The sequence below is a fragment of the Salminus brasiliensis genome, chromosome 2 (assembly GCF_030463535.1).
Source record: "Salminus brasiliensis chromosome 2, fSalBra1.hap2, whole genome shotgun sequence".
Lineage (NCBI taxonomy): Eukaryota > Metazoa > Chordata > Actinopteri > Characiformes > Bryconidae > Salminus > Salminus brasiliensis.
Window position 1 is genome coordinate 11,952,316 of NC_132879.1, and position 24,002 is coordinate 11,976,317.

At 38.8% G+C, this 24,002-nt stretch overlaps 2 gene segments (V, D, J or C); both read left to right on the forward strand.

Annotated features, from left to right (window-relative positions):
* The first annotated feature begins 4,678 nt into the window (after positions 1–4,678).
* On the forward strand, positions 4,679–7,761 carry LOC140549598 (Ig lambda-2 chain C region-like). The segment is given in 4 exon segments: positions 4,679–4,696; positions 4,809–4,880; positions 5,839–5,947; positions 7,309–7,761. Coding segments are annotated over 4 exon segments (519 nt in total).
* A 1,428-nt stretch (positions 7,762–9,189) lies between these two features.
* LOC140549623 (Ig kappa-b4 chain C region-like) lies at positions 9,190–15,843 on the forward strand. The segment is given in 4 exon segments: positions 9,190–9,198; positions 10,469–10,654; positions 13,977–14,085; positions 15,391–15,843. Coding segments are annotated over 4 exon segments (624 nt in total).
* The last annotated feature ends 8,159 nt before the right edge of the window (positions 15,844–24,002 follow it).

Below are 24,002 nucleotides of genomic sequence, written 5' to 3' on the forward strand. Positions count from 1 at the left end.
GCTAGTAACGTTAGTAAGCTGAGGGAACAGACCACTAGCATATGTGTGCATATAAAATATGCACACTATGCATATATTAGAATTGAAATTAAACTTTTATTAATGTTTACTGAATCTCTTGATTGACAAGATTTGTCAAATATCACTGAAGGCCTGAAAAATTCTCTGAGTTCCAAATCATTCCTTAAGCTCATCCAGTGCTAGACTTCCCCACATTCCACAAGTAAAAGTCTGCTTGTATTCACTAAAGATCTAACATTGCATCTATGAGTGAATGATCCTGGTTTTGAGCTAATGTGCTTAAGACTCTAAACACACTCTCTGCGTACTGTTCCCTCATTACTGTGGCAGACAGGTGGAATCTGAAGCAGCAGCAGGAGATTATACTGAAGAATCAACTGGAGGAAGATCAGAGCAGGACTGTAGAAGACTGGTGATAAAATAAAAGAGCACAGACACTTGATAACAAGTAGGGAGATGTGAAAACATAGTATATGGTTAGTGTGGTGTGTTTTCTCTCCTCCACAGAGTGTGATTGTGCTGTTTCACATCCTCCAACTCAGCACCTGCAGTAGATCCCACTGCAGCAGTGCAGTCTCTGTGCAGCCTAACTGAGTGAGGGAGGTTTTTGTACGACTCTGTATCACTGTGTGAACATGTGGGTGCTGCTGATATAATGATAACTCTGACAGTAATAATCTCCAGCATCTTCAGTCTGGACTCCACTGATGGTCAGAGTGAAGTCAGATCCAGATCCACTGCCTCTGAATCGAGCTGGAAATCCAGACTGAAGCTGATTCACAAATTTAATCAGGAGTTTAGGAGCTTCTCCAGGTTTCTGCTGATACCAGTGTAAGTAGTGGCCATTTGAGCTGTAATAATATACTGCAGGACTGGTTCTACAGCTGATGGTGATGGTGTCTCCTGGAAGAGCAGATTTCACTGCAGGAGTCTGAGTCACAGTCACCTGACCTATAGACTCTGGAGAAACAGAAATGGAAAAGGTAGAACCATTTTCAGATTTTAGACTCTTATGAATTTTATAAATTTTTTTCTGAAGAATATTTTAACTTTGACGTTTAATGTAGAAATGTTTGCTCTTAAAGTTCAATCTGAATCAGTGTCTCACCTCTAGTGCAGAAGATCAGAGTCCAGATGAAGATGGGGATGAAAGTCATGGCTGCTGTGGGTGAAGAAGTTGCTGTAGCAGCTCTCAGTCATGAAGTGTTAAACTCACAGGACTATAAACACTCCCAGAGCACTGAAGCATGGAGCGCTCAGTACAACGTGTCTTTGTCTATGCAAATATCTTCTCAACAGAGCTTTATTATTTCACTTTTTTATCTACTAATTACCTTTTTTTCATCTTTAATTACAATTAATAGAATCAATGCTTGTTATTTGAACCAGATGAGCTTCCCAGCCTGAGTTTAGAAATATAATTCGTCAATCATGGCAAATCTATCATTGATCTCAAAGTGGGAAAGACTATTTCAAAATTAAACATTTAATCATGTTTTTTTAAGTATACAGTATATAAAGTATTTATATTTTTGTGTGAAGGTTGTACGTGTGAGTTATTTAAATAAACTCAGTTGCCTATAATCAGGGTTATTTTATTGATATTACTTTACAAATTTTTGTTTTTGTCAAAAACTTTACTTTTACTTCACAAATTTGTCAAGTTTACTTAACTATTGTGTGTGGTCATTGCAACATTGTAAATTCAACAAGCTTTGTTATTCTCTCCATTCAGGATATTCATGACTTCTGTGATTTTTTTATCTTCAGCAACACCATTTTATTTCAGTGAAAAGCAGTGTGAGTGTGGTATTTGTCGTAATTCTGTATAATGCTATTAAAATGCAGTAGCTGTTTTATTAAAAATGTTTTGTGTGATACACTCATAAAACGTGTTTTGAATAAAATGTGTGTAAAACAAACATGTTATAATATTTTGAGTTAAGGTGAATTTATTCAATTGTGTGAAAGTACATGAGTGAACTGAGCTGTTTGAATTAAATATCAGGACCTTTAGGCTTTGCCTTATGTTTGATCAGTGCCACCTACAATCTTGTAATCAGTCAGTGGGCCTATAAATAGGGCTACAGGTAGTCACTGTGCTGTTTGGTGACATGGTGTGTACCACACTCAACATGGATCAGAGGAAGCGAAGGAAAGAGTTGTCTCAGGTGATTAGAAAGACAATTATAGACAAGCATGTCAAAGGTAAAGGTTGTAAGACCATCTTTAAGCAGCTTGACGTTCCTGTGACTACAGTTGCAGATATTACTCAGAAATTTAAGATCCATGAGACTGTAGCCAACCTACCTGGATGTGGCCACAGGAGAAATATTGATGATAAATCAAAGAGAAGGATAATGCGAATGGTAACAAAAGAGCCCAGAAAAACTTTGAAATAGATTAAAGGTGAACTTCAAGCTCAAGGAACATCAGTGTCAGATCGCACCATTCGTCATTGTTTGAGCCAAAGTTGACTTCATGGGAGACGACCAAGGAGGACACCATTGTTGAAAACTAATCATAAAAAGGCCAGACTGGAATTTGCCAAACTACATGTTGACAAGCCCCAAAGCTTCATGAAGAATGTCCTATGGACAGATGAGACAAAAAAGTAACTTTTTGCCATGGCACATCAGCTCTATGTTCACAGACGGAAAATGAAGCATATTAAGAAAAGAACGCTGTCCCTGCTGTGAAACATGGAGGAGGCTCTGTTATGTTCTGGGGCTGCTTGGCTGCATCTGGCACAGGGTGACTTGAATCTGTGCAGGGTACAATTAAATCTCAAGACTATCAAGGGACTCTAGAGAGAAATGTGCTGCCCAGTGTCAGAAATCTTGGTCTCAGTTGCAGGTCATGGGTCTTGCAACAGGATAATGACCCAAAAAACACACAGCTAAAAATACCCAAGAATGGCTAAGAGGAAATCATTGGACTTCTATGAGCTCTGACCTAAATCCTATTGAGCATCTTTGGAAGGAGCTGAAACATGCCGTCTAGAAAAGTCACCCTTTAAACCTGAGACAACTGGAGCAGTTTGCTCATGAAGAGTGGGCCAAAATTCCTGCTGAGAGGTGCAGAAGTCTCATTGACACTTACAGGAATCATTTGATTGCAGATTGTACAACAAAATATTACGTTAAGGATACCATCCATTTCTGGCCAGGCCTATATAATGAGTTTATTTTTTTAATAATTCTGTTGAAGCATGGTTGGAAACCAATGTCTGGCTTTCATTGGTTAATTTTCATAGCATTTTTATTTATTATTACTTTTGTCAGATTCAAGTTATTTCTGTGACCATTGTGGGTTTTTCTGTCATTTACCGAGGGGTACCAACAGTTTTGTCCATGTGTGTTTTAGGCATGTCCTCCCCTCACACTCTCCACAAGTGTGTAATTAATCCTCCCAGGCTACCTTCATGTCTGAGTGTATTTATTCTTTTATATAATACAATGGTTGACTGTCTGGCCTCAGTGATGAAGGCTGTAAGAGCAAGATACCATGTTCTGAGTTCTGAGTGTGACTCTGGGCTGGCTGATTACTGCAGTGGTCACTCTTGCATTACCACAGGGTTATATTGCCAGTTTATTGGCAGGTAATGTTTAATGTTTAAGCTGGAAACATGAAGTTTACTTGGTCTAATTAAATACAGTTGAGTACAGGAGGCCCACCAGTTATGTTACATTTGCATAAGTTGTCAGTATAATGATTTTTTTATTGTCATTAATCAAAACAATTTTGATTAAAATGAGCAAAAGAGAAGCTCCATGCAGCGTTACAATCACTGACAAACCAGATACAGATTACAAAGGACACTTCTTGACCTCTCTACAGCCTTCGAAAGGTACTTCGTACTGTGCCTGCCAATTTACTGTCATTTGTATTACAGTGAGAATAACAGAATTGTAACCATGGTTACAGTAAAAATCACAGCTCTGTAATTACTATCACATTTTAGCATTGAATATTATACTGCCTTTAAAGGCATCACTGCATTCATTTAATATTGTGTATTAAGCTCTATAAAATAATCATATACTGTACAATAAAGAAATCATTTATGATAATCATTTTTAACATTTTAAAATGTTTTTAATGTATAGATAGTAAATTAATTTTTTTATAGATAGCAAAAGAAAATGAGTGACAAGCTTCACTAAATAAAGTTAGCTAATGTTAGCTAGCATCACCAAAATGGCAACATCATCAACTAAATTCCAGAAAACAAAATCTATCAAAATTTCATGTATAAATTGTTAATTTTGGTGATGCTATGAACACTAGCACACTAGCTAAGAAAGGAGAGCCTCTCTGTAACGTCTCTCTCCCAGTGCAGTGTGGCTACCATTACGTACCATAGCAATGTACCGTAGAGTGACGGCATGGAGAGTTCCTTATTAATCTCTACTCGAATAAACGGAAGGAAATTAAGCTTTCAGCTCCACTTTTCACACTTGCTATCAGTTTACTACATCTTCACAGACTGACTGTTTACCAGCTGAACCATATGAGCTGAAACGGCTCGGCTAGTAACGTTAGTAAGCTGAGGAAACAGACCACTAGCATATGTCTGTTTATCTAAAAGACTGGGCGTCTTTCTCTGTGTATGTTTCACTACTTATCATCTCACTGACTGCAGCTTTCTGTGATTATGGAGGATATAAAGTTGGTAAAGTGTACACTGTAGACCCACATGATACTCTGAGTTAAGAATTCCATTCTGAATAATATGGATTATAATCAGTAGTGAGTCAGTGTGGTGTGTTTTCTCTCCTCCACAGAGTGTGATTGTGCTGTTTCACATCCTCCAACTCAGCACCTGCAGTAGATCCCACTGCAGCAGTGCAGTCTCTGTGCAGCCTGACTGAGTGAGGGAGGTTTTTGTACGACTCTGTATCACTGTGTTAACATGTGGGTGCTGCTGATATAATGATAACTCTGACAGTAATAATCTCCAGCATCTTCAGTCTGGACTCCACTGATGGTCAGAGTGAAGTCAGATCCAGATCCACTGCCTCTGAATCGAGCTGGAAATCCAGACTGAAGCTGATTCACAAATTTAATCAGGAGTTTAGGAGCTTCTCCAGGTTTCTGCTGATACCAGTGTAAGTAGTGGCCGTATGAGCTGTAGTAATATACTGCAGGACTGGTTCTACAGCTGATGGTGACGGTGTCTCCTGGAAGAGCAGATTTTACTTCAGGAGTCTGAGTCACAGTCACCTGACCTTTAGACTCTGGAGAAACAGAAGTAAAGTAGAAATATTTTCAGATTTTTGACTCTTATGAATTTTATTAAACTTTGTATGAAGAATATTTTAACTTTGAGGTTTAATGTAGAAAAGTTTGCTCTGAGAGTTCAATCTGAATCAGCGTCTCACCTCTAGTGCAGAAGATCAGAGTCCAGATGAAGATGGGGATGAAAGTCATGGCTGCTGTGGGTGAAGAAGTTGCTGTAGCAGCTCTCAGTCATGAAGTGTTAAACTCACAGGACTATAAACACTCTCAGAGCACTGAAGCATGGAGCGCTCAGAGCAACGTGTCTTCAGTCTATGCAAATGTCTTAATTACTTCTATACATTCTTGTATTAATTGCTTTTTTATCCATTAAGATCTTTCCAGTTAGTCATAATTGAGAAAAAAACAGAAGATTTTAAAGTGGGAAACTGCTGAGATGTCCAGAGTTTAGAGAATATTGAATTAAAAAGGTAAATGTATTTAGACAGATCTAGAAAATAGTCAGGACAATTATATATTTACTATTTGACTCACAGACCCTAACATCCCCCCTAACTGCAGTGTAAAATGCTGTAGTGTGTTCAGAGAGCAGTGTGTTTGGTGCAGCAGGTTTTTGTACAGCCACTGAATGAGATTGTACCACTGTGGTACACTTTCGGAGGAGGAACCAAACTGGCAGTTGGACGTAAGTAACAAAATGCTACATTTGTAAAATACTAACTTCATGTCTTAATGACTAATTTCATTTCTGTTAAGACTAATGTTGTAAAGTGAAATATCTGTAAAGTTTAAGACCTACAGTGATGAATGAAGGACAGTAACTTCATTGATAGGTGCTAATTCAGCTCTATATTGATGTAAAGTTCTCTAGAAATTTTAATGTGAAGCATTATTTATACACAGCAGGATTTCATCCCATACTGTGGGGTTTGCTTAAATGTGTGATTTTATGACTATGTTTCTTAAATAACTGCAGGAAGTTGTTTTAGTTTTTAATCCAGTTTCACAAATCTGAAATAATAAACATGCTACTGGTTCTATTAATTAAACTTCAGAATTATATTTTATTAATGAGGATGGAAAAATGATACCAATGCTAAAAATGTGATACTGATATCCTGAAAATCTAATAATTACACCTGGAGAAATGAATTGCTGGTGCACAATATTTTACTTAACATATAAGACTCATTTTATATTGTTAGAATTTCAGCAGGTCAAGATTAAAGTTTTAGATTTAAAATGTTTTCAAGATTTAAAGGTTTCTTCAATTTTTATTTTATTTCTAGTATTAATAAATAATTTATTTACATTAACTAGACATAAAACTAGACATTAAAATAGCTTGCATTAATTTATTTAAATGTTATATATTAATAAAATGTTGTGCATCAAAAATATAAGGAATTTAAATACATTATGATCAGCGCTGTAGAACTTTTTTTTTTTTTTAATACGTGATTAAGAATTTATAGATTTACATTTTCAGCTTCATTTGTTTATCTTGTTTTGTCCACAAATGAACATCTGTTACAATTGAATGTACTTTAATATAAATCTAAGATAATGAAATAAGAAATGTACATAGTGTGTTGGCAAAGTATCCAGGAGAGTATCATTTGACTAGAAACATTTGTGATGCACCACTAAACACTGACACACACACACACACACACACACACACACACACAGCTGAAAGTCAGTCCTCTCATTGCTCCTACAGCTGTTTCTCTGTACTGACTGAATGAGAGCTTTTGCTGTCTGTATGGAAATATCTGAAACTGTGCACTGTTCACTATATAGTGCACTCCAGTACTTCATATCCAGTAATCGTACAACACACTGAAATAGGCAGCGTTCAAGCAGTGCACCCCAGCAGAGACTAATACCCATAATGCACTAGTGCCTGATTTGAGTACAGAATTCTGTACCATATAACCAGAATCACAGTTTCTGTTCTCCAGCTGCTGCTTTTCCAGTGTAGGAAACATTGATTAGTAGGTAATTATGAACATTACTGGATCATTGTCTCTGTGTGTCTCCTAGGTGACACAGTGCCCACCCTGACAGTCCTGCCCCCGTCCAGTGTAGAGCTGGAGCAAGGGAAGGCCACACTGCTGTGTGTGGGGAGCGGGGGCTTCCCCTCAGACTGGAAGCTGAGCTGGAAGGTGGGCAGTAGCAGCTGGAGCTCGGGGGTCAGTCACAGCTCCGCTCTTCTAAAGGATGACGGCCTCTACAGCTGGAGCAGCACCCTGACCCTCGACCAGCAGCAGTGGCTGAAGAACACAGTGACCTGTGAGGCCACCAAGGACTCCCAGACTCCGGTCAGCAAAACAGTGAGCGCAGACCACTGCTCTGGCCTGTGAGCTCTCTCACACACCTCCGCCTCACTCTGCATCAGAAGATCAGCTTCTTTCTCTTAATTGTCTTTTAAATGTCTTTTAATGAGGAAATGTCAAATTTTCATTCAAATAAAAGCTTTTCTTTCAGAATCTGAAACAGTGCTCTCATTTCTGTTTGACACTTTCTGTTCCAAACACCAGAAATCATTTTCACTATCAGCATCATTTACACTGACTGATCCAGTCCCTGTAGACTAATTACTGCACGTGGAAACACACACTCTCTTCATTAACATCATCATTTATACTTTAATACTGTAAAAACGTCCTGAAGGAAAATGGTTGCACAAACCCCAGTGGATAATCCACATCCATGTAGCTACAAGATCAGAAGGGTGTAACTGATTTTGCTCAATGGTTGCTATGGTGTTGCTATGGTGTTTTGCTATGGCACTGGTTAGCAGTTGCTATGTGGTGGCTGTAGCATCCCAGGTGGTTGATTTGCTTTAATGGTTGAAATTTAATGGATCAAAGTTTTGTTATAATGGTAAATTACTTAAAATAAAATCATAATCAAAGTAATTAAAATAACATCATAAAGACGACCAAACAGTCTGACTGTAGCAGCAAAAGAGAAGGTCCATGCAGCGTTACAATCACTGACAAACCAGATACAAATTACAAAGGACACTTCTTGACCGCTCTACAGCCTTCGAAAGGTACTTCTGTCTGTGTCTGCCAACTTTACTGTCATTTGTATTACAGTGAGAATAACAGAACTGTAACCATGGTTACAGTAATAATCACAGCTCTGTAATTACTATCAGATTTTAGCACAGAATATTATACTGCCTTTAAAGGCATCACTGCATTCATTTTAATATTGTGTATTAAGCTCTATAAAGTAATGATATACTGTACAATAAAGAAAACATTTATGATAATCATTTTTAACATTTTAAAATGTTTTTAATGTATAGATAGTAAATTAATTTTGTTATAGATAGCAAAAGGAAATGAGTGACAATCTTCACTAAATAAAGTTAGCTAATGTTAGCTAGCATCACCAAAATGGCAACATCATCAACTAAATTCCAGAAAACAAAATCTATCAAAATTTCATGTACAAATTGTTAATTTTGGTAATTCTATGAACACTAGCACACTAGCTAAGAAAGGAGAGCCTCTCTGTAACGTCTCTCTCCCAGTGCAGTGTGGCTACCATTACGTACCATAGCAATGTACCGTAGAGTGACGGCATGGAGAGTTCCTTATTAATCTCTACTGGAATAAACGGAAGGAAATTAAGCTTTCAGCTCCACTTTTCACACTTGCTATCAGTTTACTACATCTTCACAGACTGACTGTTTACCAGCTGAACCATATGAGCTGAAACGGCTCGGCTAGTAACGTTAGTAAGCTGAGGAAACAGACCACTAGCATATGTCTGCTTATCTAAAAGACTGGGCGTCTTTCTCTGTGTATGTTTCACTACTTATCATCTCACTGACTGCAGCTTTCTGTGATTATGGAGGATAGAAAGACGTCCTTCTGTCTGTGAGACGATAAAGACTAGAATCTGAGAATGGAGAATGTAAGATTGGTGAAGATGGATTATTGCTACTGGAAATGAGTCCTGCTTAAAAGTACTGTATTGTGATTTACAGGATAAAATATATTTACTGTAGAATTCACCCTCTACTGAATTGTGATCATGATGCTTTACAGATCTACAGTAAGATGCTGTGTTCAGGTTCTACAGTAAGAATTTGATCATTATTCAGTGGTACTGCTGTGAAAACTGCAGAAGTTGGTACAGTGTACACTGTAGACCCACATGATACTCTGAATTAAGAATGCCATTCTGAATAATATGGATTATAATCAGTAGTGAGTCAGTGTGGTGTGTTTTCTCTCCTCCACAGAGTGTGATTGTGCTGTTTCACATCCTCCAACTCAGCACCTGCAGTAGATCCCACTGCAGCAGTGCAGTCTCTGTGTAGCCTGACTGAGTGAGGGAGGTTTTTGCACGACTCTGTATCACTGTGTGAACACAACACCACTATGATAACTCTGACAGTAATAATCTCCAGCATCTTCAGGCTTGACTCCATTGATGGTCAGAGTGAAGTCAGATCTAGATCCACTGCCTCTGAATCGAGCTGGTGTTCCAGACTCTAACTCGCTTGCTTTTTTTATCAGGAGTTTAGGAGCTTCTTCAGGTTTCTGTAGATACCAGGAAAGAGGTTGATAACCCAAGCTTTGATACACCTCAGGACTGGTTCTACAGCTGATAGTGATGGTGTCTCCTGGAAGAGCAGATTTTACTTCAGGAGTCTGAGTCACAGTCACCTGACTTATAGACTCTGGAGAAACAGAAATAAAGTAGAAGTATTTTCACATTTTTGACTTTTATGAACTTTATGTGAACTTTGTTTAATAACATTTTAACTGAAGATGTTCATTACATGCTAGCTGTGAAAGTAGTCAGTGTCTCACCTCTAGTGCAGAAGATCAGAGTCCAGATGAAGATGGGGATGAAAGTCATGGCTGCTGTGGGTGAAGAAGTTGCTGTAGCAGCTCTCAGTCATGAAGTGTTAAACTCACAGGACTATAAACACTCCCAGAGCACTGAAGCATGGAGCGCTCAGTGCAACGTGTCTTCTGTCTATGCAAATATCTTCTTAACAGAACTTCACCAGAAGTTTCACTTCTGTAGATCATCTGCTGCAGGTTTCACCTTCATAGTTCACTGAATATTAAAACAGTAAATATACATGGAGTGAGGGAAAGGTTGTAGATCAGATAGAACCTAATTTCTGAATCAAGAATTTGGAGTTTGGATTGTAGTGTTTCTATTTCAGCTTTCTGCAAAGGTGTTCAGTGCTGGACAGCACACACTGGACACTTGTGGTCAAAGAGAGAGTCTGGGCTTCTGCTTTAAGATTTCTGAAAAGGAGCTGCAGTTCCTCCCTCAGCACAGCTGGATCTTCCTGATCCTCTCTGAGCTGAGTTTGGAGATCACTGCTTTTGAGAAAGACACAGAAGTGGTGATACTCACCTGGGTTCCACTGTGTCTGGGGTCCTGAAGGTCCAGAGCTACGAAAACAGAGCTGCTGCTCTTGTGCTCTTTCTATTTTTCCAAAGACATTGAGGATGAAGTCTATTTATAAATGAGGAGCAGCATCTGAACGTACAGCTGAGTTTACTGTGAAACTATCAAGTCATTTCTGAGTTCACTGACTGAAGCTGGAGCTCTTCTTCAGATAATCTGTTTCCAGTGTTGGGTTGTGGATTATTGGACTAGTTCTACTGTTCAAGTTCTGAATGGTTTGATGATGTGTGTGATCAAGCACACATGGGTGCACACATAAACTGGTAATTATGAGTCTGTTGTGTTTGAGCATGAACACATTGTGGAGGGCACTTGTCATCCAGTAACCAGGACAAAGTGTAATGAGGTGCTCACTTGCAGCAGGGTTTGAACCCAGGCCGCTGTGTTGGAGGGTACTGAGTTAGCTACCACGATCACGTGACCAACGGGCCCAAGTGCAGAGTCTATAATCTTAGAACAGGCAAAATGGAAATGAGAAATGACCCCCCCCCGGGACTCGAACCCTGGCCGCTGCGTCACGAGACCGGGCTCTGCCGCTTCACCAAAGCGGCAGTTATCGAAGCGCCCAACAAAAGAATTGTAAAGGGATGGATTTAATTAATGAGGAGACGTCGCGTTTCACGCGAAACAAAGGCGGGATAAGAAAGGACGCCAGGGGAGAGCTGGCTACCTCTTTAACTCTAGAGGGAAATACAACTAAGGGGCAAAAAGGATCTCCCAAAAGAAACAAGAAATCTGAGAAGTTACAGGAAAGGCAGACACTCCTGCCTTCCTCTGTAAAACTAGTGTATGTGTGCAAACACACACACATACACACACCAGGGAAGACAGACACTCCTGCCTTCCTCTGGTACACGAGTGTATGTGTGCTACACGCACACGCACACACACTGCACAGACACAGGGAGACAGACTCAGGAGAGACACACGAAGGGGAGTGACACACACTCAGCCTTCAACTCGAGAACTACACAGACTGGCACACAGACACACACACCACCAGAATCAAAAGATCCAGCAATGGGGCAACTGGATCGGTGTGCCTATATAGCCTACTGCCCAGGTGTGGGGAATTGGGCTCAATTACTGGCTGGGGTGACTCGGGGCCTCCCCCTGGTGGCAGGGGGAGGCCTTGCCCTAGAGCCACCCCTTACACAAAGACTGAAGAACTCTGGAGCAGGAACTGTAAGAACCAGATAAATCTGACCTCTGAGTTCTTCCTCTCCTTTTCTACTGTTAAACACTTGACCAACATCACCTGAACTTATATAATATCATGCTTAGCCTACAGATACTAGCGCCATCACTCCAGAAGACAGTCCAACTGCTCCACAGTTAAATTATGGGAAGCTTTATACCCCTTTAGCCCATATTTGGCATTAGTCATTGTGCCAGTAGGTTCATGTATATCTGCTCCTGTGAGTCCAATTCAATTGACGATACTTCTCTCAGGGACTAAACAATCTGTGGGCAGGCATTTGTACATCTGTGTCAGCAATGTCTGCTATTTAAATGATCTCAAAAGAGGTGTTCACAAATATCTGGACATATGCATTTAGTGATAATAAATATGATATTAGACGTAAAACAATCATTGTGGGAAATGTGGTGTAGACTCGTGTGAACAAGCTCTATGTTCCAATGAATTTTAATGAAACTAGTGCCTCTGTAGTGATGTCAGATTGGAGATTATACTGAAGAATCAACTGGAGGAAGATCAGAGTAGGACTGACAGAGTAGGACTGTATGATAAAACTGTAAGACTGATGATAAAATAAAGGTGCACAGACAGATACACTTGATAACCAGTAGGGAGACGTAAAAACATAGTATATGGTTAGTGTGGTGTGATTTCTCTCCTCCACAGAGTGTGATTGTGCTGTTTCACATCCTCCAACTCAGCACCTGCAGTAGATCCCACTGCAGCAGTGCAGTCTCTGTGCAGCCTGACTGAGTGAGGGAGGTTTTTGTATGACTCTGTATCACTGTGTGAACAGGTCTGTGCTGCTGATATAATGATAACTCTGACAGTAATAATCTCCAGCATCTTCAGTCTGGACTCCACTGATGGTCAGAGTGAAGTCAGATCCAGATCCACTGCCTCTGAATCGAGCTGGAAATCCAGACTGAAGCTGATTCGCAAGTAATATCAGGAGTTTAGGAGCTTCTCCAGGTTTCTGCTGATACCAGTGTAAGTAGTGGCCAGATGAGCTGTGATAATATACTGCAGGACTGGTTCTACAGCTGATGGTGACGGTGTCTCCTGGAAGAGCAGATTTTACTTCAGGAGTCTGAGTCACAGTCACCTGACCTATAGACTCTGGAGAAACAGAAATAAAGTAGAAGTATTTTCACATTTTTGACTCTTATGAACTTTATGTGAACTTTGTTTAATAACATTTTAACTGAATATGTTCATTACATGCTAGCTGTGAAAGTTCAATCTGAATCAGTGTCTCACCTCTAGTGCAGAAGATCAGAGTCCAGATGAAGTTGGGGATGAAAGTCATGGCTGCTGTGGGTGAAGAAGTTGCTGTAGCAGCTCTCAGTCATGAAGTGTTAAACTCACAGGACTATAAACACTCTCAGAGCACTGAAGCATGGAGCGCTCAGTGCAACGTGTCTTCTGTCTATGCAAATATCTTCTTAAGAGAAATCAATTTTAATGGGTTGATATGACCTTCTCTCATTGTTTTCATACTTAGTGTGTGGAGGTTGTTCTTATGAGTTATTAATATACAGCACCTTTCAAAAGTGTTCACCCCTCTTGAAAATCAAAAGGCTGGTCTGCTTAACAAATTATGTTTTTAATGTTTTGGGCTGTGCCATATTTTGTTGACTTTGTTGTCTCCTGGATTTGAATGAGTTTAACACTGCAGCTGAAGATGCAGATTGGATACTGGCAGAGATGAAAATGGAAAAAAAGGACAGATATATTGATGGGGAACTATTTTTAGACCACTGTAAAAGGTAAAACTGCAACTTTGTAACTTCCTGTAATCCAGTAGAATCTGTCAGTTAGTCAGACTTAATTACTTCTATACATTCTAGTAATAGATCTTTGCAATTAATCATTATTGAGAAAAACAGAAGATTTTTAAGTGGGAAACTGCTGAGATGTCCAGAGTTTAGAGAATATTGAATTTAAAAGGTAAATGTATTTAGACAGATCTAGAAAATAGTCAGGACAATTATATATTTACTATTTGACTCACAGACCCTCACTTTCTCCCTAATTGCAGTGTAAAATGCTGTAGTGTGTTCAGAGAGCAGTGTGTTTGCTGCAGCAGGTTTTTGTACAGCCACTGAATGAGATTATACCACTGTGGTACACTTTCGGAGGAGGAACCAAACTGGCAGTTGGACGTAAGTAACAAAATGCTACATTTGTAAAATAAAACTTCATGTCTTAATGACTGATTTAATTTCTGTTAAGACTAATGTTGTAAAGTGAAATATCTGTAAAGTTTATGACCTAGAGTGATGAATGAAGGACAGTAACTTCATTGATAGGTGCTAATTCAGCTCTATATTGATGTGAAGTTCTCTAGAAATTTTAATGTGAAGCATTATTCATACAAACTAGTCTACACACAAATATGTGATTTTATGACTATGTTTCTTAAATAACTGCAGGAAGTTGTTTTAGTTTTTAATCCAGTTTCACAAATCTGAAATAATAAACATGCTACTGGTTCTATTAATTAAACTTCAGAATTATATTTTATTAATGAGGATGAAAAAATGATACCAATGCTAAAAATGTGATACTGATATCCTGAAAATCTAATAATTACACCTGATGAAATGATTTGCTGGTGCACAATATTTTACTTAACATATAAGACTAATTTTATATTGTTAGAATTTCAACAGGTCAAGACTGAAGTTTTACATCTGAAAATGTAATAAGTACAATTCGGTAAAAAAAAGGTTTCTTTAAATTTTGTAGAAATTAAATATTTTAAAATATAAAGAATTTCGACACTCAAGAATTTAAGAATGTTCAATTTTAATTTTATTTCTAGCATTAATAAATATTTTTTTTACATTAACTAGACATGAATGCTAAAAGTGACATTCCAAATTCCTATTTCTATATGACTAAAAATAGCTTACATTCATTTATTTAAATGTAATTTATTAAAAAAAAACTTGTATGTACATATGTGTACATAGTGTGTTGGCAAAGTATCCAGGAGGGTTTCATTTGACTAGAAACATTTGTGATGCACCACTAAACACTGACACACACATACACAAACACACACACACATACACACACACACACACACACACACACACACACACACACAGCTGAAAGTCAGTCCTCTCATTGCTCCTACAGCTGTTTCTCTGTACTGACTGAATGAGAGCTTTTGCTGTCTGTATGGAAATATCTGAAACTGTACACTGTTCACTATATAGTGCACTCCAGTACTTCATATCCAGTAATCGTACAACACACTGAAATAGGCAGCGTTCAAGCAGTGCACACCAGCAGAGACTAATACCCATGATGCACTAGTGGCTGATTTGAGTACCGAATTCTGTACCATATAACCAGAATCACAGTTTCTGTTCTCCAGCTGCTGCTTTTCCAGTGTAGGAAACATTGATTAGTAGGTAATTATGAACATTACTGGATCATTGTCTCTGTGTGTCTCCTAGGTGACACAGTGCCCACCCTGACAGTCCTGCCCCCGTCTAGTGTAGAGCTGGAGCAAGGGAAGGCCACACTGCTGTGTGTGGGGAGCGGGGGCTTCCCCTCAAACTGGAAGCTGAGCTGGAAGGTGGGCAGTAGCAGCTGGAGCTCGGGGGTCAGTCACAGCCATGCTCTTCTAAAGGACGATGGCCTCTACAGCTGGAGCAGCACCCTGACCCTCGACCAGCAGCAGTGGCTGAAGAACAAAGTGACCTGTGAGGCCACCAAGGACTCCCAGACTCCAGTCAGCAAAACAGTGAGCGCAGACCACTGCTCTGGCCTGTGAGCTCTCTCACACACCTCCGCCTCACTCTGCATCAGAAGATCAGCTTCTTTCTCTTAATTGTCTTTTAAATGTCTTTTAATGAGGAAATGTCAAATTTTCATTCAAATAAAAGCTTTTCTTTCAGAATCTGAAACAGTGCTCTCATTTCTGTTTGACACTTTCTGTTCCAAACACCAGAAATCATTTTCACTATCAGCATCATTTACACTGACTGATCCAGTCCCTGTAGACTAACAACTGCATGTGTAAACACACACTCTCTTCATTAACATCATCATTTACACTTTAATACTGTAAAAACGTCCTGAAGGAAAATGGTTTCACAAACCCCAGTGGATAATCCACATCCATGTAGCTACAAGGTCAGAAGGGTGTAACTGATTTTGCTCAATGGTTGCTATGGTGTTGCTATGGGTTTGCTATGGCACTGTTTAGCAGTTGCTATGTGGTGGCTGTAGCATCCCAGGTGGTTGATTTGCTTTAATGGTTATAACGATTAATTACTTAAAATAATATCATAATCAAAGTAATTAAAATAACATCATAAAGACAACCAAGCAGTCTGACTGTAGCAGCAAAAGAGAAGCTCCATGCAGCGTTACAATCACTGACAAACCAGATACAAATTACAAAGGACACTTCTTGACCGCTCTACAGCCTTCGAAAGGTACTTCTGTCTGTGTCTGCCAACTTTACGGTCATTTGTATTACAGTGAGAATAACAGAACTGTAACCATGGTTACAGTAATAATCATAGCTCTGTAATTACTATCAGATTTTAGCACAGATTATTAGACTGCCTTTAAAGGCATCACTACATTCATTTTAATATTGTGTATTAAGCTCTATAAAGTAATGATATACTGTACAATAAAGAAAACATTTATGATAATCATTTTTAACATTTTAAAATGTTTTTAATGTATAGATAGTAAATTAATTTAGTTATAGATAGCAAAAGGAAATGAGTGACAAGCTTTACTAAATAAAGTTAGCTAATGTTAGCTAGCATCACCAAAATGGCAACATCATCAACTAAATTCCAGAAAACAAAATCCATCAAAATTTCATGTTCAAATTGTTAATTTTGGTAATTCTATGAACACTAGCACACTAGCTAAGAAAGGAGAGCCTCTCTGTAACGTCTCTCTCCCAGTGCAGTGTGGCTACCATTACGTACCATAGCAATGTACCGTAGAGTGACGGCATGGAGAGTTCCTTATTAATCTCTACTCGAATAAACGGAAGGAAATTAAGCTTTCAGCTCCACTTTTCACACTTGCTATCAGTTTACTACATCTTCACAGACTGACTGTTTACCAGCTGAACCATATGAGCTGAAACGGCTCGGCTAGTAACGTTAGTAAGCTGATGGAACAGACCACTAGCATATGTCTGTTTATCTAAAAGACTGGGCGTCTTTCTCTGTGTATGTTTCACTACTTATCATCTCACTGACTGCAGCTTTCTGTGATTATGGAGGATAGAAAGACGTCCTTCTGTCTGTGAGACGATAAAGACTAGAATCTGAGAATGGAGAATGTAAGATTGGTGAAGATGGATTATTGCTACTGGAAATGAGTCCTGCTTAAAAGTACTGTATTGTGATTTACAGGATAAAATATATTTACTGTAGAATTCACCCTCTACTGAATTTTGACCATGATGCTTTACAGATCTACAGTAAGATGCTGTATTCAGGTTCTACAGTAAGAATTTGATCATTATTCAGTGGTACTGCTGTGAAAACTGCAGAAGTTGGTACAGTGTACACTGTAGACCCACATGATACTCTGAGTTAAGAATGCCATTCTGAATAATATGGATTATAATCAGTAGTGAGTCAGTGTGGTGTGTTTTCTCTCCTCCACAGAGTGTGATTGTGCTGTTTCACATCCTCCAACTCAGCACCTGCAGTAGATCCCACTGCAGCAGTGCAGTCTCTGTGCAGCCTGACTGAGTGAGGGAGGTTTTTGTACGACTCTGTATCACTGTGTGAACACACCACCACTATGATAACTCTGACAGTAATAATCTCCAGCATCTTCAGTCTGGACTCCACTGATGGTCAGAGTGAAGTCAGATCCAGATCCACTGCCTCTGAATCGAGCTGGAAATCCAGACTGAAGCTGATTCACGACTTTAATCAGGAGTTTAGGAGCTTCTCCAGGTTTCTGCTGATACCAGTGTAAAAAGTGGCCGTATGATCTGTAATAATATACTGCAGGACTGGTTCTACAGCTGATGGTGACGGTGTCTCCTGGAAGAGCAGATTTCACTGCAGGAGTCTGAGTCACAGTCACCTGACCTATAGACTCTGGAAAAACAGAAATGGAAAAGGTAGAACCATTTTCAGATTTTAGACTCTTATGCATTTTATTAAATTTTGTATGAAGAATATTTTAACTTTGACGTTTAATGTAGAAAAGTTTGCTCTTAAAGTTCAATCCAAATCAGTGTCTCACCTCTAGTGCAGAAGATCAGAGTCCAGATGAAGATGGGGATGAAAGTCATGGCTGCTGTGGGTGAAGAAGTTGCTGTAGCAGCTCTCAGTCATGAAGTGTTAAACTCACAGGACTATAAACACTCCCAGAGCACTGAAGCATGGAGCGCTCAGTGCAACGTGTCTTTGTCTATGCAAATATCTTCTCAACAGAGCTTTATTATTTCACTTTTTCTATCTACTAATTAACTTTTTTTCATCTTTAAGTACAATTAATAGAATCAATGCTTGTTATTTGAACCAGATGAGCTTCCCAGCCTGAGTTTAGAAATATAATTTGTCCATCATGGCAAATCTATCATTGATCTCAAAGTGGGAAAGACTATTTCAAAATTAAACATTTAAGTATGTTTTTTTAAGTATACAGTATATAAAGTATTTATATTTTTGTGTGAAGGTTGTACGTGTGAGTTATTTAAATAAACTCAGTTGCCTATACTCAGGTTTTTTTATTGATATTACTTTACAAATTTTTGTTTTTGTCAAAAACTTTACTTTTACTTCACAAATTTGTCAAGTTTACTTAATTATTGTGTGTGGTCATTGCAACATTGTAAATTCAACAAGCTTTGTTATTCTCTCCATTCAGGATATTCATGACTTCTGTGTTTTTTTTTTATCTTCAGCAACACCATTTTATTTCAGTGAAAAGCAGTGTGAGTGTGGTATTTGTCGTAATTCTGTATAATGCTATTAAAATGCAGTAGCTGTTTTATTAAAAATCTTTTGTGTGATACACTCATAAAACGTGTTTTGAATAAAAGGTGTGTAAAACAAACATGTTATAATTGTTTAAGTTAAGGTGAATTTATTCAATTGTGTGAAACTACATGAGTGAACTGAGCTGTTTGAATTAAATATCAGGACCTTTAGGCTTTGCCTTATGTTTGATCAGTGCCACCTACAATCTTGTAATCAGTCAGTGGGCCTATAAATAGGGCTACAGGTAGTCACTGTGCTGTTTGGTGACATGATGTGTACCACACTCAACATGGATCAGAGGAAGCAAAGGAAAGAGTTGTCTCAGGTGATTAGAAAGACAATTATAGACAAGCATGTTAAAGGTAAAGGTTATAAGACCATCTTTAAGCAGCTTGACGTTCCTGTGACTACAGTTGCACATATTACTCAGAAATTTAAGATCCATTAGACTGTAGCCAAACTTCCTGCATGTGGCCACAGGAGAAATATTGATAATAAATTAAAGAGACGGATAATACGAATGGTAACAAAAGAGCCCAGAAAAACTTTGAAATAGATTAAAGGTGAACTTCAAGCTCAAGGAACATCAGTGTCAGATCGCACCATCCGTCATTGTTTGAGCCAAAGTTGACTTCATGGGAGACGATCAAGGAGGACACCATTGTTGAAAACTAATCATAAAAAGGCCAGACTGGAATTTGCCAAACTACATGTTGACAAGCTCCAAAGCTTCATGAAGAATGTCCTATGGACAGATGAGACAAAAAAGTAACTTTTTGCCATGGCACATCAGCTCTATGTTCACAGACGGAAAATGAAGCATATTAAGAAAAGAACGCTGTCCCTGCTGTGAAACATGGAGGAGGCTCTGTTATGTTCTGGGGCTGCTTGGCTGCATCTGGCACAGGGTGTCTTGAATCTGTGCAGGGTACAATGAAATCTCAAGACTATCAAGGGACTCTAGAGAGAAATGTGCTGTCCAGTGTCAGAAAGCTTGGTCTCAGTTGCATGTCATGGGTCTTGCAACAGGATAATGACCCAAAAAACACACACCTAAAAATACCCAAGAATGGCTAAGAGGAAATCATTGGACTTCTATGGCCTGACCTAAATCCTATTGAGCATCTTTGGAAGGAGCTGAAACTGGAAAAGTCACCCTTTAAACCTGAGACAACTGGAGCAGTTTGCTCATGAAGAGTGGGCCAAAATTCCTGCTGAGAGGTGCAGAAGTCTTTTTGACACTTACAGGAATCATTTGATTGCAGGTTGTACAACAAAATATTACGTTAAGGACACCATCCATTTCTGGCCAAGCCTGTATAATGAGTTTATTTTTTTAATAATTCTGTTGAAGCATGGTTGGAAAGTAATGTCTGGCTTTCATTGGTTCATTTTCATAGCATTTTTATTTATTATTACTTTTGTCAGATTCAAGTTATTTCTGTGACCATTGTGGGTTTTTCTGTCATTTACCGAGGGGTACCAACAGTTTTGTCCATGTGTGTTTTAGGCATGTCCTCCCCTCACACTCTCCACAAGTGTGTAATTAATCCTCCCAGGCTACCTTCATGTCTGAGTGTATTTATTCTTTTATATAATACAATGGTTGACTGTCTGGCCTCAGTGATGGAGGCTGTAGGAGCAAGATACCATGTTCTGTGTTCTGAGTGTGACTCTGGGCTGGCTGATTACTGCAGTGGTCACTCTTGCATTACCACAGGGTTATATTGCCAGTTTATTGGCAGGTAATGTTTAATGTTTAAGCTGGAAACATGAAGTTTACTTGGTCTATTTAAATACAGTTGAGTACAGGAGGCCCACCAGTTATGTTACATTTGCATAAGTTGTCAGTATAATGATTTTTTTATTATCATTAATCAAAACAATTTTGATTAAAATGAGCAAAAGAGAAGCTCCATGCAGCATTACAATCACTGACAAACCAGATACAGATTACAAAGGACACTTCTTGACCTCTCTACAGCCTTCGAAAGGTACTTCTGTCTGTGCCTGCCAATTTACTGTCATTTGTATTACAGTGAGAATAACAGAATTGTAACCATGGTTACAGTAAAAATCAGAGCTCTGTAATTACTATCACATTTTAGCACAGATTATTAGACTGCCTTTAAAGGCATCACTGCATTCATTTTAATATTGTGTATTAAGCTCTATAAAATAATGATATAGTGTACAATAAAGAAAACCTTTATAATAATAATTTTTAACATTTTAAAATATTTTTAATGTATAGATAGTAAATTAATTTAGTTATAGATAGCAAAAGAAAATGAGTGACAAGCTTCACTAAATAAAGCTAGCTAATGTTAGCTAGCATCTCCAAAATGGTGATGTCATCAACTAAATTCCAGAAAACAAAATCTATCAAAATTTCATGTATAAATTGTTAATTTTGGTGATGCTATGAACACTAGCACACTAGCTAAGAAAGGAGAGCCTCTCTGTAACGTCTCTCTCCCAGTGCAGTGTGGCTACCATTACGTACCATAGCAATGTACCGTAGAGTGACGGCATGGAGAGTTCCTTATTAATCTCTACTGGAATAAACGGAAGGAAATTAAGCTTTCAGCTCCACTTTTCACACTTGCTATCAGTTTACTACATCTTCACAGACTGACTGTTTACCAGCTGAACCATATGAGCTGAAATGGCTCGGCTAGTAACGTTAGTAAGCTGAGGGAACAGACCACTAGCATATGTCTGTTTATCTAAAAGACTGGGCGTCTTTCTCTGTGTATGTTTCACTACTTATCATCTCACTGACTGCAGCTTTCTGTGATTATGGAGGATAGAAAGTTGGTAAAGTGTACACTGTAGACCCACATGATACTCTGAGTTAAGAATGCCATTCTGAATAATATGGATTATAATCAGTAGTGAGTCAGTGTGGTGTGTTTTCTCTCCTCCACAGAGTGTGATTGTGCTGATTTCACATCCTCCAACTCAGCACCTGCAGTAGATCCCACTGCAGCAGTGCAGTCTCTGTGCAGCCTGACTGGTGAGGGAGGTTTTTGTACGACTCTGTATCACTGTGTGAACAGTTCGGTGTTGCTGATATAATGATAACTTTGACAGTAATAATCTCCAGCATCTTCAGTCTGGACTCCACTGATGGTCAGAGTGAAGTCAGATCCAGATCCACTGCCTCTGAATCGAACTGGAAATCCAGACTGAAGCTGATTCACGACTTTAATCAGGGGTTTAGGAGCTTCTCCAGGTTTCTGCTGATACCAGTGTAAAAAGTGGCCGGATGAGCTGTGATGATATACTGCAGGACTGGTTCTACAGCTGATGGTGATGGTGTCTCCTGGAAGAGCAGATTTTACTTCAGGAGTCTGAGTCAAAGTCACCTGACCTATAGACTCTGGAGAAACAGAAAAACATAGAAATAAAATGTAACACTGCTCACATTTAATCATATAGATTGTATGCATTTTCAAAGTTTTTTCAGGTCTAAATATGTGTCTCACCTCTAGTGCAGAAGATCAGAGTCCAGATGAAGATGGGGATGAAAGTCATGGCTGCTGTGGGTGAAGAAGTTGCTGTAGCAGTTCTCAGTCATGAAGTGTTAAACTCACAGGACTATAAACACTCCCAGAGCACTGAAGCATGGAGCGCTCAGTGCAACATGTCTTCTCTCTATGCAAATATTTTCTTATCTGAACTTCACCAGAACTTTTACTTCCGTAGATCATCTACTGTGGGGGTTTCGTCTTTTATAGTTTACTGAATGTTAAAGTAATGGAGATGTGTCTGAGTCACAGTCACCAGACTTATAGTATACAGACACCGGAGAAATAGTATACACACATGGACAAAACTGTAACCCTCGGATAATGAAAAAAAACCCACAATGGTCACAGAAATAAATCTAAATGAATCTGACAAAAGTAATAATAAATAAATATGAACAAATAAACAAATTAAAATAAGACACTGATTTTGAACCGACAGAATTATTTGAAAAAGTAAACTCCTTAAATGGGCCTGGACAAAAATGATGGTACCCCTGAAACTAATGTGACCAAAGGGACATGTTAAATCAAGGTGTGCCCACTAATTTGCATTACAGGTGTCTACAATCTTCTAATCAGTCAGTGGGCCTCTATATAGGGCTACAGGTATTCACTGTGCTGTTTGGTGACATGGTGTGTACCACACTCAACATGGACCAGAGGAAGCAAAGGAAAGAGTTGTCTCAGGAGGTTAGAAAGAAAATGAAAGACAAGCATGTTAAAGGTAAAGGTTATAAGACCATCTCCAAGCAGCTTGATGTTCCTGTGACTACAGTTGCACATATTACTTTAAGAAATTTAAGATCCATGGGACTGTAGCCAACCTGCCTAGACGTGGCTGCAGGAGGAAAATTGATGACAAATCGAAGAGACGGCTAATACGAATGGTAACAAAAGTGCCCGGAAAAACTTCTAAAGAGATTAAAGGTGAACTTCAAGCTCAAGGAACATCAGTATCAGATCGCACCATCTGTCTTTGTTTAAGCCAATGTGGACTTCATGGGAGACGACCAAAGAGGACACCATTGTTGAAAACTAATCATAAAAAAGCCAGACTGGAATTTGCCAAACTACACGTTGACAAGTCCCAAAGCTTCTGGCAGAATGTCCTATGGACAGATGAGAAAAATGGAACTTCACATCAGCTCTATGTTCACAGATGGAAAAATCAAGCATATCAAGAAAAGAACACTGTTCCTACTGTGAAACATGAGACTCTGTTATGTTCTGGGGCTGCTTTGCTGCATCTGGCACAGGGTGTCTTGAATCTGTGCAGGGTATAATAAATATCTAAAGACTATCAAGGGATTCTAGAGATAAATGTGCTGCTCAGTGTCAGAAAGCTTGGTATCAGTCGCAGGTCATGTGTTTTGCAACAGGATAATACCCAAATCCTATTGAGCATCTTTGGAGGGATCTAAAACATGCAGTCTGGAAAAGCCACCCTTCAAACCTGAGATAACTAGAGCAGTTTGTTCATGAGGAGTGGGCCAAAATACTTGCTGAGAGGTGCAGAAGTCTCATTGACAGTTACAGAAAGCGTTTAATTGC